The 12,825-nt window shown below is 37.9% G+C and overlaps 1 protein-coding gene across 1 annotated transcript in view; it reads right to left on the bottom strand.

The window, feature by feature from the left end:
- LOC133752666 (uncharacterized) overlaps nucleotides 1-12,825 on the bottom strand; it is a 381,981-nt gene that overhangs the window by 149,023 nt on the left and 220,133 nt on the right. The window contains exons 9-10 of the mRNA XM_062183055.1: nucleotides 9,510-9,631; nucleotides 7,581-9,082 (exon numbers count right to left, since the gene is read on the bottom strand). Coding sequence (XP_062039039.1) covers nucleotides 7,581-9,082; nucleotides 9,510-9,631 — 1,624 coding nt within the window. The remainder of the gene's footprint in view (nucleotides 1-7,580; nucleotides 9,083-9,509; nucleotides 9,632-12,825) is intronic.

Genomic DNA, 12,825 nt, shown 5'->3' with positions numbered 1-12,825 from the left:
TTTGGGAGTGAATGTGGGATGAATAATATAAAGAACAGTTTTCTTTCTTTTTTGAAATCTTTGTTATACAAATGTCTTTATTTATTAAAGGAAAGAGAAATATCCATGAAGCATAAAAAATAAGCAAATGGAATCAACATTTTGTTGACATTTTGTTGACAATGACATATAGGTGGCAAACAAAGAACCCTTTTCTTAAACTAATAGCCTTCATATTTATTTCTAGGATTTAAAAAATATATTTAGCTGATTAGTTTACATTTTCAATATATAACAATCAGAGATTGGTCAGGATAAGTAGCAAAATTTTGGTTTTATTTTTGGAAGTGCTTCTACCTGGGGATTGGTCATTTGCCAATGTATGCTGTATATTAATAATTATCCACAAATGAGGTAATTCCCATACAATTGCAAGTATTTAAAATGCAAATAGAATGAAAAAAGTGTCATTGATTGACTAGCTTCATGTAGAATATATAATTTTATCAAATAAATTATGAACTACAAATATAGATGAAGTTAAACTAGAAGTTTCTACATTCTAGCTTGGTCACCAGTTACTCATGTGGCATTTAGTGAAGTAGTCTGCTTGAGTCTGCTTCCTTATTTTTGCATCAGGCACAATAATATTGTATTATCATTTCTCTTTCTAACTCAGAAAATTATGTTGAGATATACACAGCACAATCATGCTTGATTTAAAAATCAGGTTCTGGAATCAGATAAACTCAGTTTCAAAGTCCAAGTCACTTGAAGCTTTTAATTTGTTCACCTCACTGTAAAATGAGTATAGTATATACTCCTTTGTGTTGAAAGATCGTTTAATTTCACAGTGAACAGCACAAACTGTGAAGCATGATTTCTACATGCTGATTCTATCATTGATTGTGTTACTTTGATTAATTAAAGTTATTTAACTTCTTTCTGCTTTAGTTTCTTCATTGGTGAAATAAAGATGATAACACAACATCCTGGGGTTGTGAGATTTTAAAGCATTTATACATGTAAAACTAGTGAATTAGTATTAACCATTATTATTATTATTATTATTATTATTTTGCTAGGCAGAGTTAGACATTGAGAGAGAGAGACAGAGAGAAAGGTCTTCCTTCCGTTGGTTCACTCCCCCAATGGCCTCCAAGGCCGGTGCTATCCGAAGCCAGGAGCCGGGTACCTCCCTCCCTCCCCCCACCCGGTCTCCCATGCGGGTGCAGGGACCCAAGCACTTTGGGCCATCCTCCAGTGCCCTCCCGGGCCACAGCAGGGAGCTGGACTGGAAGAGGAGCAACCAGGACAGAATCCAGCTCCCCAACCAGGACTAGAACCCGGTGTGCCAGCACCGCTGGCGGAGGATTAGCCAAGTGAGCTGTGGCGCCGGCCAGTCATTAATTAACATCAATAATGATTCATTAGTATATGTAAAATGCCTAGAGTGGTTCCTTGCAGTGCTATATAAAGTTTAGTTATTATCAATAAAGGGGATAACAACAGTGAGTGCAGATATTAATAATAATATACACAATTTTTGTGGCATGGTGCATAGCACAAAAGCAATCCATATAAGCTGGTATTATTATTTCTATATAATAGATTTTGAAAGGTTGAAAGGTGCTATATAAATTTAAGGTATTATACTTGTGTATATTTATTATAATACATACTTATCACATATTAGGTATTCAATCAATAAAATATTAAAAAGCACAGTGGTAACAATGCAGTTGAATTCCATGAGTCTTTCTAGCCCTCAGCAATAGTATTCCATTTCATTGAATATTTATCAGATGATGTTTGAAAATATTTCAAAAATGAAGGTGGATGAGAAATTTAAATTTTATACCATCTCTGTTGATTATAACAACTCATAAAGAACTGATATATTTCCCCATAAGAATAGAATTGTATTAGATTAGGTGAGAATTAACAGTGTTATTAAGTTCACATTGGATGAAAACATTGTTTTAAGACTTACTCTCTTTCTCATAAAAGGTAACCAACTTTTAGCCCTATGACACCTTAAGCTGCGTTATAAGAGGATTTCATAAATTAATTTCCCACATTACTTAAACTTTTGCAATAAATCACATTTCTAACTAGAGGTCAGGGAATTTTTCTCAGGCAATTTTAAAAAAATCAGGGGAATATTTTCCTATGATGGTTCAAGTAAAATATCTCATGATTATCCCAGATAATTTAATAGTTTGAGGATAATTGCTACCTGACAACCAGTGCAACTTCTGGATAATACTTTGTGTCAGTTAATTGCTCAAATTTACATGGTATACTTTATTTTTTATTAGATTCAATGTTATAATATTCTTAAAACATATCAAACTAATGGAAAAGTAAATAATATCATATTTCAAATAGTTCATAGAAAATTGAAATAAAAGTTTATTTTGGTGCAAAAAATTGAAATCCATGAATAGATTTTTCCTAACATGCATTTTCAAGGAACTTTTGAAAAAATCTATTCATTGATTTTTATGCATTTGAGAGAGACCAAGAGAGGAGAGAGGGAGGGAAGGAGGGAGGGAGGAAGAAAGGGAGGGAAACAGAGACAGTGAGAGAGAGAGAGAGAGCGTGAGAGCGAGAGAGCGAATATTTGCTAGTTTATTCCCCAGATGCTGCATTGGCTGAACTGGACCAAGCTGAAGCCAAGAGCTTGGAATCAGGTCTCTCATGTGGGTGGCAAGGACCCAACTGGAGCCATCACTTGCTATCCCCCCAGGATGTGAATTAGGGAAAACTGGAATAGGAAGTGGAGCCAGGACTCAAGCCTACACAATCTGATATGGGATGTGGGCATCCCAGGTGGTGTCCTAACGGCTAGGCCAAATGGTGCTCCTCCACAAACTTTTTAAAAGTTAAATACCCTTGTATTTAGCCAAGGCTCATTATATGGAAATAGCACAAAAGTAAGAAAAAACTGATTATGCATTAAATGTGTGTTATTTTAAATACTCCAATTTTGAGAGTAGTCACAGAAATTTCTTGAGGCATAGAATTTATTGTAATTTCAGAGGAAAGGTTTCTTAGGAATGTTTGGGGACAAATTTTTGGTTTTTAGTTTTTGTTTGTTTGTTTGGTACTTTCAGTTGTAGGTAAAAGCCTTTGTGGAAAATGACTAATATGGAAAATTATCCTGTCTATGGAATGGTATATTATCACAATAAACATACTAAGTAAAATGACTTAGGAAATGGAGAATGGCAATGATTTATTTATTTGATAAAATAAACATGACTAGCAAGGTAAATGCCAATTATTCACTGAAAATTATGGAGAGAGCAAGTGTTGTGACACAGCAGGTTCAAGTCATGTCTTGGGACACCTGTATCCCATTATTATAGTCTTAGCTACTCTGCTTTTGATCAAGTTCTCTGTTAATGCACCAGGGAAACAGTTGCGAATGGCTAAAGAACTTGAGTTCCTGCCACCCACATGGGAGACCCAGGTGGAATTCCTGGTTCCTGGCTTCAGTCTTGTCCTGCCTAGGCTGTTGTAGGCATTTGGGGAATGAACCAGCTGATGGAAGACTGATCTCCTTCTCAAACTCCCCCCAACCATTACTCTTTCAAATAAATAAATAAATTTTAAAAAAGAAAATTATGAAGCTTTGATACTTCTTGAGGGAAACAAGATAATTTGAACCTTCAAATAGTTAGGCTTGGATATTTACCTCTTTCCACAGTAACTAATAATACGGAACTTTATCAGTGAGCAGGAATGGAACAAGATGGTGGCTTAATGAGATCCTTTACTGATCATCTCCCTACAGAGACACCAATTCATATTCACACAACAATCTACCATTATAAGAGCTGGGGAAGCCAGGTAAGAGACCAGTGTCTGTTTTTAGTGTAATAATAAGAAAGGAGACATTGAAGAAGGCAGGAAAGAAAGAATTTCCAATGTCATCCCTCTCCCAACTCTAAGCAGCTCAGCATGGAGAAAAATGCCTAGCACTTGCGAGAGAGAGAGGGAATTAAGTTCAGGAGATAGTACTATACCCGATACCAGACCTTACATAGTGAAAAGCCAGAACGAGCCACAGCTTTATCACCCTCTCTCCAGGCCAGTAGACAATGACTGGGCCACTGGAACAATGTTAGCCAGGAATCCAAGGGATTGTTTCTACCACCCCACCCCAGACTCAGGTTGCAAAATATGGACCAATACTCTACTCGCTGGGAAGTGGGGTACAAAAGTAGGCACAGGACTAAAGAGTTCAGAGCAAGGAGATAAAGGATAGCTTTATAAAGAAGAGAACTAAGCATAGAGTATGTGCCATTCTCTTTCTCAAGACCAGTCCTGATTTAAGAGGGACTTCTTTCAGTCAGGAAAGTATAATCAGGAGGCTTCTATCAGTTCCCAGTTACACCACAGACATTCAAAATATTTACCACTGGAGAACCCTATGGCCTTTGTATGCCCTGAGCCCAATTCGGTGAACTGCAGGGTTACCAAATCACTGCAATGTCTAGGAGAGAAGGCCTAGTTTATGTTGCATTCTCCTCAACCCAAGTTCTTCTTTAATAGGGCCATCTTAATATACCACCCATCTAGGGTCCTTTGAAGCACCTCTCCCAGCAATTTCCACATACCCAGCACTGTGATTCTGTCAAGAGACAGTGCCCATGCTCTCGTTGTCAGGAAGAACCCGAATAGGATACTCTGATTGGCTCTACCAGAAAGGATCTCCAGAAAAGGGTTTGGGGCTCCATTTGCCCTCCTGTTGCCCTGGAAGCAGCTGGCTGGCCCTGACAACACATCCTTGGCCCCAAGAAGCAACTGAATAACCATCCCTAAGTAGTCTGGCCCACAGAGACCCAGGGAAGCAATCATCTCATCCCAAGAGCCAAGCAGCCCTCTTGAGTGTTTCAGCCTGATGAGGTCCTCAGAAAGTAAATAAGCAGCCCTCCCTATACTCCTTTGGCCCCAAAAAGTGTTACCTGTGGTTGTCTTGGCAGGACCAGACCACATGATTTTATGGGTCTTACATGGCCCATGGGCCAGAGTTCCTCACTGCTGGTATAATGTTACTGTTAGATAAGAGGAATACATTCAGGTGTTCTTTTACACACTAGTATGATGTAGTTAACAAGGTTTTGAGTATTACAAACTAGATAGAAGACAGGATATTTTATATTATCATGACAAAAAATGTTTCAGGTGATGGATATGCTATTTACTCTAACTTCATCACTATACAATGTCTTCTTGGGTCAAAACATCAATAATGTGTATCCCATAAATATGCATAATTATGTGCCAATCAAAAAAGTTTTTAGCAAAAAAATCTATCATAAACTCTATCCATTCCAGAATGATTGGAGCTAAATTAAACATAGTACTTCTTAAGCCAGAATAACCATTTTAACTAAAAATTCTTTAATTTTCTTCCATTTAATCTGAATCTATGACCATCAAATTACTAGAGAACATTGGGGAAACTCTGTAAGACATGGGCATAGGCAAAGACTTCTTGGGAAAGATTCCAGAAGCACAGGTAATCAAAGTTAAAATAGAGAAATGGGATTATACCAAGCTGAGAAGTTTCAGCACTGCAAAGGAAACACTCAGCAAAGTGAAGAGGTAACTGACAGAATGGGAGAAAATATTTGTGAACTATGAAACCAATAAAGGGTTAATATCTAGAATATACAAGGAGCTCAAGGAACTCAACAACAAAACAAACAATCCTGTTAAGAAAATGGCAAAATATTTAAACAGGCATTTTTTTCAAAAGAGGAAATCCAAATAGCCTACAGACACATAAAAAAATCCTCAGGATCACTAGCCATCAGGGAAATGCAAATCAAAACCACAATGAGGTTTTACCTCAACCCAGTTAGAATGGCTCACATACACAAATCAGCAAACATTAAATGATGGCTATGATGTGGGGCAAAAGGTACCCTAATCCACCGTTTGTGGGAGTGTAATCTAGTATACCCACTGTGGAAGACATTATGGAGATACTCAGAAAGCTGAAAATAGATATACCACATGACTCAGCAATCCCACTCCTGGGAATTTACCTGAAGAAAATGAAATCAGCATATGAAAGAGTTATTTGCACTCCCTTGTGTATTGCAGCTCAATGCACAATAGCTAAAATATGAAATCAACCTAGATGTTCATCAACTGATGACTGGATAAACAAATCATGGTATAAATACACTATGGAATACTACTCATCCATAAAAGAGAATGAAATCCTGTCTTTTGCAGCAAAATGGATGCAACTGGAAATCATTATACTTAGTGAAATAAGACAGTCCATGGGGCCAGCGCGGTGGCTCACTAGGCTAATCCTCCGCCGGTGCCACCAGCATCCCATCTGGGTGCTAGATTCTGTCCTGGTTGCTCTTCTTCCAGTCCAGCTCTCTGCTGTGGCCTGGGAGGGCAGTGGAGGATGGCCCAAGTGCTTGGGCCCCTGCACCCTCATGGGATACCAGGAAGTAGCACCTGGATCCTGGCTTTGGATCGGCGCATCGCCGGCCATGGCGGCCATTTGGGAAGTGAACCAATGGAAGGAAGACCTTTCTCTCTGTCTCTCTCTCTCTCACTGTCTGTAATTCTGCATGTCAAATAAATAAATAAAAAAAGAAAAAAAGAAATAAGACAGTCCACAAAAAGACAAATACCATATGTTTTCTCTAATCTGTGGTAACTAATAGAGTACCAAAAATGTATAAGAGTGAAATCAATATTTTGCATTTCAATGATTGTTTATAGCCTTTGTCTCTTCTATTAAGGTACAGTGCTTTTTCTTCATACTATTTGTTGAACTTTTTTACTCAGTGTAGGGTTGATCTTATGAATGTAAAGTAAACTTAAAGTAGATGGTTGTAAAAATTAAGAGAGGGAATAGCAGGGGAAAGAGGAGGAAGAGTGGGAGTAAGGGTGGGAGGGAGGGTAGAGTGGGAACTATCACTATGTTCCTAAATCTACATGCATGAAATTTGTATACCTCAAATAAAATTTTAAAAAATGTTTTTGTCCTTTTAAAATCAAGAGATAACAGTTAACTAGGGGTTGGAAATGTGGTATAGCTGATAAAGCTGCTGCCTGCAGTGCCGGCATCCCATATGTGCACCAGTTTGAGTCCTGGCTGCTCCACTTCCCATCCAGTTCTTTGTTATGGCCTGGGGGATCAGTGGAAGATGGCCCAAGTGCTTGGGAGACCCAGAAGAAGCTCCTGGCTCCTGGCTTCGGATCAGTACAGCTCCAGCCATTGCAATCATCTGAAAAGTGAACCAGCGGATGGAAGACCTCTCTCTCTCTCTCTCTCTCTCTCTCTCTCTCTCTCTCTTTCTGCTTCTCTGTAACTCTGCCTTTCAAATCAATCAATAAATCTTTTTTTTAAAAAGCCAACTAAAAGGAAATGACCTCTTTCTTTTTTTGTAAAGTGAAGAGAAATTTTGGATTAAGATATCTGTTCTCTGAATTGCTCATAAAATTATCTCTGGCCCAAATCTGTCAAAGGTACTTCCATTTTGGAAGAGTAATAATGCTATCAATTGAACTTGTATAATAAGCTGCTTCCAACGACCACACATATTTAAGCTTACCTTGAGGACGATTATCCTTTCTGCGAGCACCAAGCCGTTGTGCTTCATTTTCTGAGTCAAGGTGCTGCCTTTCACTGCAAATTGCAAAACTGTACTCTTTTTCGCTGTCAGAGTCTGTGGAATGTCTTTCTCTCCTTTTTTTCATTTGAAGTCTCTCACTTTCAAATTGTTGCAGACACGGTTCCTTCTGCATCTCCAAAAGGTATCTTCCACTTTCAGATTCATCTTGATATTCTTTGTTTTCAGAGTCTTTTCGAAGTTTTTTGGAATTAGAGTCGATTTCATGGCTCTCAGCTTTATCCGGATGTTTTTGAATGTCATGCTGAAATCTTCCAGAGCTATCCTTCTGTCTTACAGACCTAAGTTGATGTCTGTTAGAGCTACTCTGGTCAGAAACCAAGTGTTGTCTTTCAGAGTCCATACAGCAACTTTCAGATTCATATCTGAGGTCCTTAGAGAATTCTTCCAAGTCAGAGATCTTCTGCAAGTTTTCATCTTTTATCACCTCTTTCACAAAATCAGAGGCTATCTTTTGGCTTTGAGATTCTATGTCTGCTGTATTTCTTTCAGACGAAGAATCTATCCAGAGTCCCTCAGTATCAGTGCTCAATTGGAGTGATTCAGCATCCAAGAGGCATTTCATAGTTGTTGAGGTTAGACCATATCTTTCTGTACCTGAATCCATCCTACACAGCACAGAATCAGAGGCCATCATATATCTCTTAGATCTAGTTTCTTCCTGATGTTTTTCTTCTGCCAGAAGATGTATTGAAGACGCAGAAGCTGAAGCTATTCCACCCCTTTCTGTGTCTGAGTCTACCACATATCTCTCAGAAGAAGAGATAATCCAGACATTATTGGTCTCCATAAATCTGTTTTCAGATTCTATCAGGCGTTTTATAGACTCTGAGGCCATTTGGCGTTTTTCTGCTTTTGTCAGGTGTTTCACAGATGCAGAGGCCATGGCGAATTTGTCTGAGTCTGACTCCATCTCCAGTCTTTCATTGTCAGAGTCCATCAGGTATCTGTCAGAGTCAGAGTCCTCTAAGCATTTTTCTGAACCTGAGCCCACATAATATTTCAGAGAGTCAGAATCCCCCTGATACTGTTCAACTCTTACCACGTATTGTTTTAACTCTATCAGTTGTTCAACAGAGCCTGAAGCCATTTGGTGTTTTTCTCCTTCTAGCAGGTGCTTTGCAGAGTCTGAGTCTCTTAGACATTTTTCCGTGTCTGAGTCTGCTCCCCATATTATCATGTCCAAGTCTTTTGAGTGTTGTTCTAAGCCAGAGTCTGAACCAATACCTCTGTCAGAGTCAGAATCAATCAAGCATCTTTCAGAGCCAGAGTCCAAAGGAGGAGTGTCACTTTCAATTATTGTTAGGTCTTGGAGACTTCTAAATTCCAAAGAAATTGCTGAGATTTCAGAACCTTTTGTATCAGAAACTTCGGTTTCAGATTTGCTTCCCTCATCATGTTGTAATATAACTGTTCTTTTATTACTTAAAGAAAAGACAAACATGATATTTGTTTAAATACTCATCAAATATTAGCAAACATGTTATGTCCCTGTTGATAGTCCTCTCTAGAAAAATATGACATATTACATGTTTTTATTTATTAGGATGGGGAAAGCAAGATACCACATGAAGCTACTTGTGCAAAATTAGAGGAATATTAGTATATGCCGATTTTACAGTCATTTTCATCTTCCCTTACTTTAACTGTTTTCAATACGCTTGAAAGTAATTGCTTGGCTAGTAACTTCCTTGCATTATACCATTTCTTGTCCCTATCCAGTCAATAATCCTTATTTGGGGAACTGAATATCATGTTTAAATTGTAGTGTAAAAATAAAAATAAACAATTCTATATTCTTTTGCAAGTTAAGATTATATTTAAGCAGACTTAATTATCAGTGAGACTCACCTTGAAGTGTTGAGTCTTTCTAAAGAGAAATATTCACATCTGTAAGGTACTCTTTCACTTTGAAGGGATATATCTTGAAAGGTAAATGTAAGTTCACTTGATGAGCTAGTTGTAGTTATTGCCTGCAAGGAAAAATTAATATAAAGTTGTGATTTTTCAGTTGCATTTATCATGAAACCTAGTACATGCAGGAGATTAGACTATGGAGAGAGTATTGCTTCATTAGTTTCAGCTGTGCTTAACTGACAGTCATAGCGAGAACTTCTTTCAAAGTAAAATTTCAGAATTAGTATTTCAACACAAGAGCAGGCATGTTGGACACATTGTGTGGTTTTCTTCCTAGACCCTGTTTCCATAAACATAGACCATTCTCAAATGCCACATTCTTCTGGTACCCAGTCCCCTAGCTGTGCAGGTAAACAGTATTTAACCTGAATGTGGTTTGTTGCTCTAAAACTCATGATGAGGTTTAATTCACCAATGTAATGGTGTTGAGGTAGTGGGGCCTTTAAGAGGTAAGACCTAGTGGAAAGTAGTTAGGTCATGGAAGCTCCACTATTATGAATGGTTTAATGTTGGTCTGGTAGAGTAGGTTATTCCATAAGAGTGGTTATTATGAAAAAGTGAGCCCAGTCTTTCCGTGGTCTCTTGCTTCCTTTCTCACACAAGTGACCATTCTGCATGTAGCCAGTTCACTTTCCCACTTCTACACCATGTTGTAATACTACCAGGGAGTTCTTGCCAGGATGTAGGCACCATGATGTTTGGACCTTTCAACCACCATGTGAGTCTAATATACTTTTTTCTTTAGCAATTATCCAGTCTTAGATTATTTTTCTGTTAGAGCAGCACAAAATGAACTAAGATATAACCCAGTTTTGGGCAGCCAGATTCTCTTTCTTGGAGATTTGGAGTTAGAATTCATAAAAATGTTTCAGGTGATTATTTGAAATGAGGACAGGTAATTCTCAGCACCATGGAAAAGCCATTTTTGTCATGTTCACCAAGTGGAACAAAGTCAATGTACAGAGAATATGAATAACAAAGCCATAAACAGAGGAAACAGAAACAAGAGATCATATGCCTATAGAGAAACAGAGATGGGAATATTTTTATCTGGGTTCCTGATGTATTTTTAGTTCCTGATTACAATCTCTCCTAAGTATTAATTTTTCTACTTTCAGTCCTTGAGTTCACTAAGATAATCCTAGATCCTTGAAATGAGTTCTATCACCTTTTGTCCCTCAATCAGCTGTAAGTGGGGTTCTATACCTTTCAACCAGAAAGACCTTCAAAAGACACCAGAATTGCTGTTAATATTTTATTATTGCCGGTGCCGCGGCTCACTAGGCTAATCCTCTGCCTTGCGGCGCCGGCACACCGGGTTCTAGTCCCGGTCGGGGCACCGATCCTGTCCTGGTTGCCCCTCTTCCAGGCCAGCTCTCTGCTGTGGCCAGGGAGTGCAGTGGAGGATGGCCCAAGTGCTTGTGCCCTGCACCTCATGGGAGACCAGGATAAGCACCTGGCTCCTGGCTTCGGATCAGCGCGGTGCGCCGGCCGCAGCGGCGGCCATTGGAGGGTGAACCAATGGCAAAGGAAGACCTTTCTCTCTGTCTCTCTCTCACTGTCCACTCTGCCTGTCAAAAAAAAAAAAAAAGAAAGAAAGAAAAAAATATTTTATTATTAATCCCCAAATAAAACATACACAAAAGTATGTCTTTTAGGCACAAGAGGAGTTCAAGTACAGGAGAAGAGAAAGTTGAAGAATGAGCAAGACTAATATCTATATAAAGAAGTTTTATCTACAATCAATTTAATTAACAAGAAGTAGACTTATACTTCAATGTGTCATTTAGGTATGATATAAAGAAAAATACCCTGAATTTTTTTAACTTCCTTCCTTCCTTTTTTTTCCCCATTCTTCTATCCTTCCTTCCTCCCTTCCTTCCCTTTCCATCCTTCCTTTGAAAGTCAGAGAAACAGAAAGAGGGATAAAGAGATAGACAGATATCTTCCATCAGCTAGCTCATTCCCTCACAGCTGGGCTAGGCAACTCAGTTCTTCCTCATGGTAGCAGGTACCCAAGTAATTGAGCCATCACCTGTTGAACTCTGAGACTGTGCATTAGCAAGAACCTGCAATTGGAGGTGGAGCCAGGACCTAAACACAGGCACTCTCATGATGGATACAGGCATCCCAAGTACCATCTTAGCAATGGCAACAAACAGCTGCTCCACTCTATGAGTGCCAATATACTTTAGAGCTTATTGTAATAAAAAGGTTTGGAATATCCTCTATCAGCAAGTAGCTGCCTGGTTCAAATAAGGCAACATATAGAGGAAAAGACTCATTTTGAAAACTGATATTTATAAAATGTAAAAGTTTAAAGGATAAAAAGGAATTTATATGGCAAAGAAACATGGGAAAAATTGAAATTTCCACATGCTAGGGGAGGTTGATAGAAAATGATGCATATGTTTCAATATATTGATCCAACAAATGTGAACATTCAGAACTGCTTTGACTCCAAAAATACTCACATAATATTAATGGCTATTCATACGTGATTGCTCTGTCACTAGTTTTCATTATTTTAAAAGTCAAGACAAAAAGTAAAGGATGAGGGAAAACACAAGTAAATTTTATTCAGCTAGACATAACCTATGCTTAATCAAATATTTGTCTTCATAAATTGGTAACCAATGTCCTTTCACATATTTGATTTATCTATTTTTCTACTTGGCCTCCTGAGAAACTATACAGACAATGTTTCTACTCTTTTCAAAATAGTCTGAGGAAGCTCATATTTTACTAGATTAATCAAAAATAACAGAAAATACAGTAAATATGGAATTCATGTTGGTTATTTATATTAGGTTACTGCCTAGAGCTTTGGGGTCCCTGATTATATAAAAGATTTATGTATGCTTTTTTCAGGAAACTAAATCAAAAATATCTTCCTTAGTAGGAATACTATCAAGTATACAAAGTAGCAGAAAGTTCATTATTCCTAGTAACACAACTTTCTAGAAGTGGTCCTTTTGAAATAACTTGTATTGGTAAAGTCTAAACTTCAGTTAACATCTAAAGAGAAGAAGGAATATTTACAAATTCATTAATGAGATTAATGTAAAAAATCTCTTTTACTCTAAGACAACTTTCCTGAAAACTGATTCTGTGTATTATGGTGAAATTCTTACTGAAAGAGAAAATTGTGATGAAAATCAAATCCAAATACATTCATAATAAATATCATCCAACTAACAAATCTGTAATAAGGTGTTCCTTTTTAAAGACAATTTCTTGAGTTTTCACT

Source organism: Lepus europaeus, chromosome X (genome assembly GCF_033115175.1).
Source record: "Lepus europaeus isolate LE1 chromosome X, mLepTim1.pri, whole genome shotgun sequence".
In the NCBI taxonomy this organism is placed as follows: domain Eukaryota; kingdom Metazoa; phylum Chordata; class Mammalia; order Lagomorpha; family Leporidae; genus Lepus; species Lepus europaeus.
Note: the sequence above shows the minus strand (reverse complement) of the source record. Positions and strands in the feature narration are given on the sequence as shown.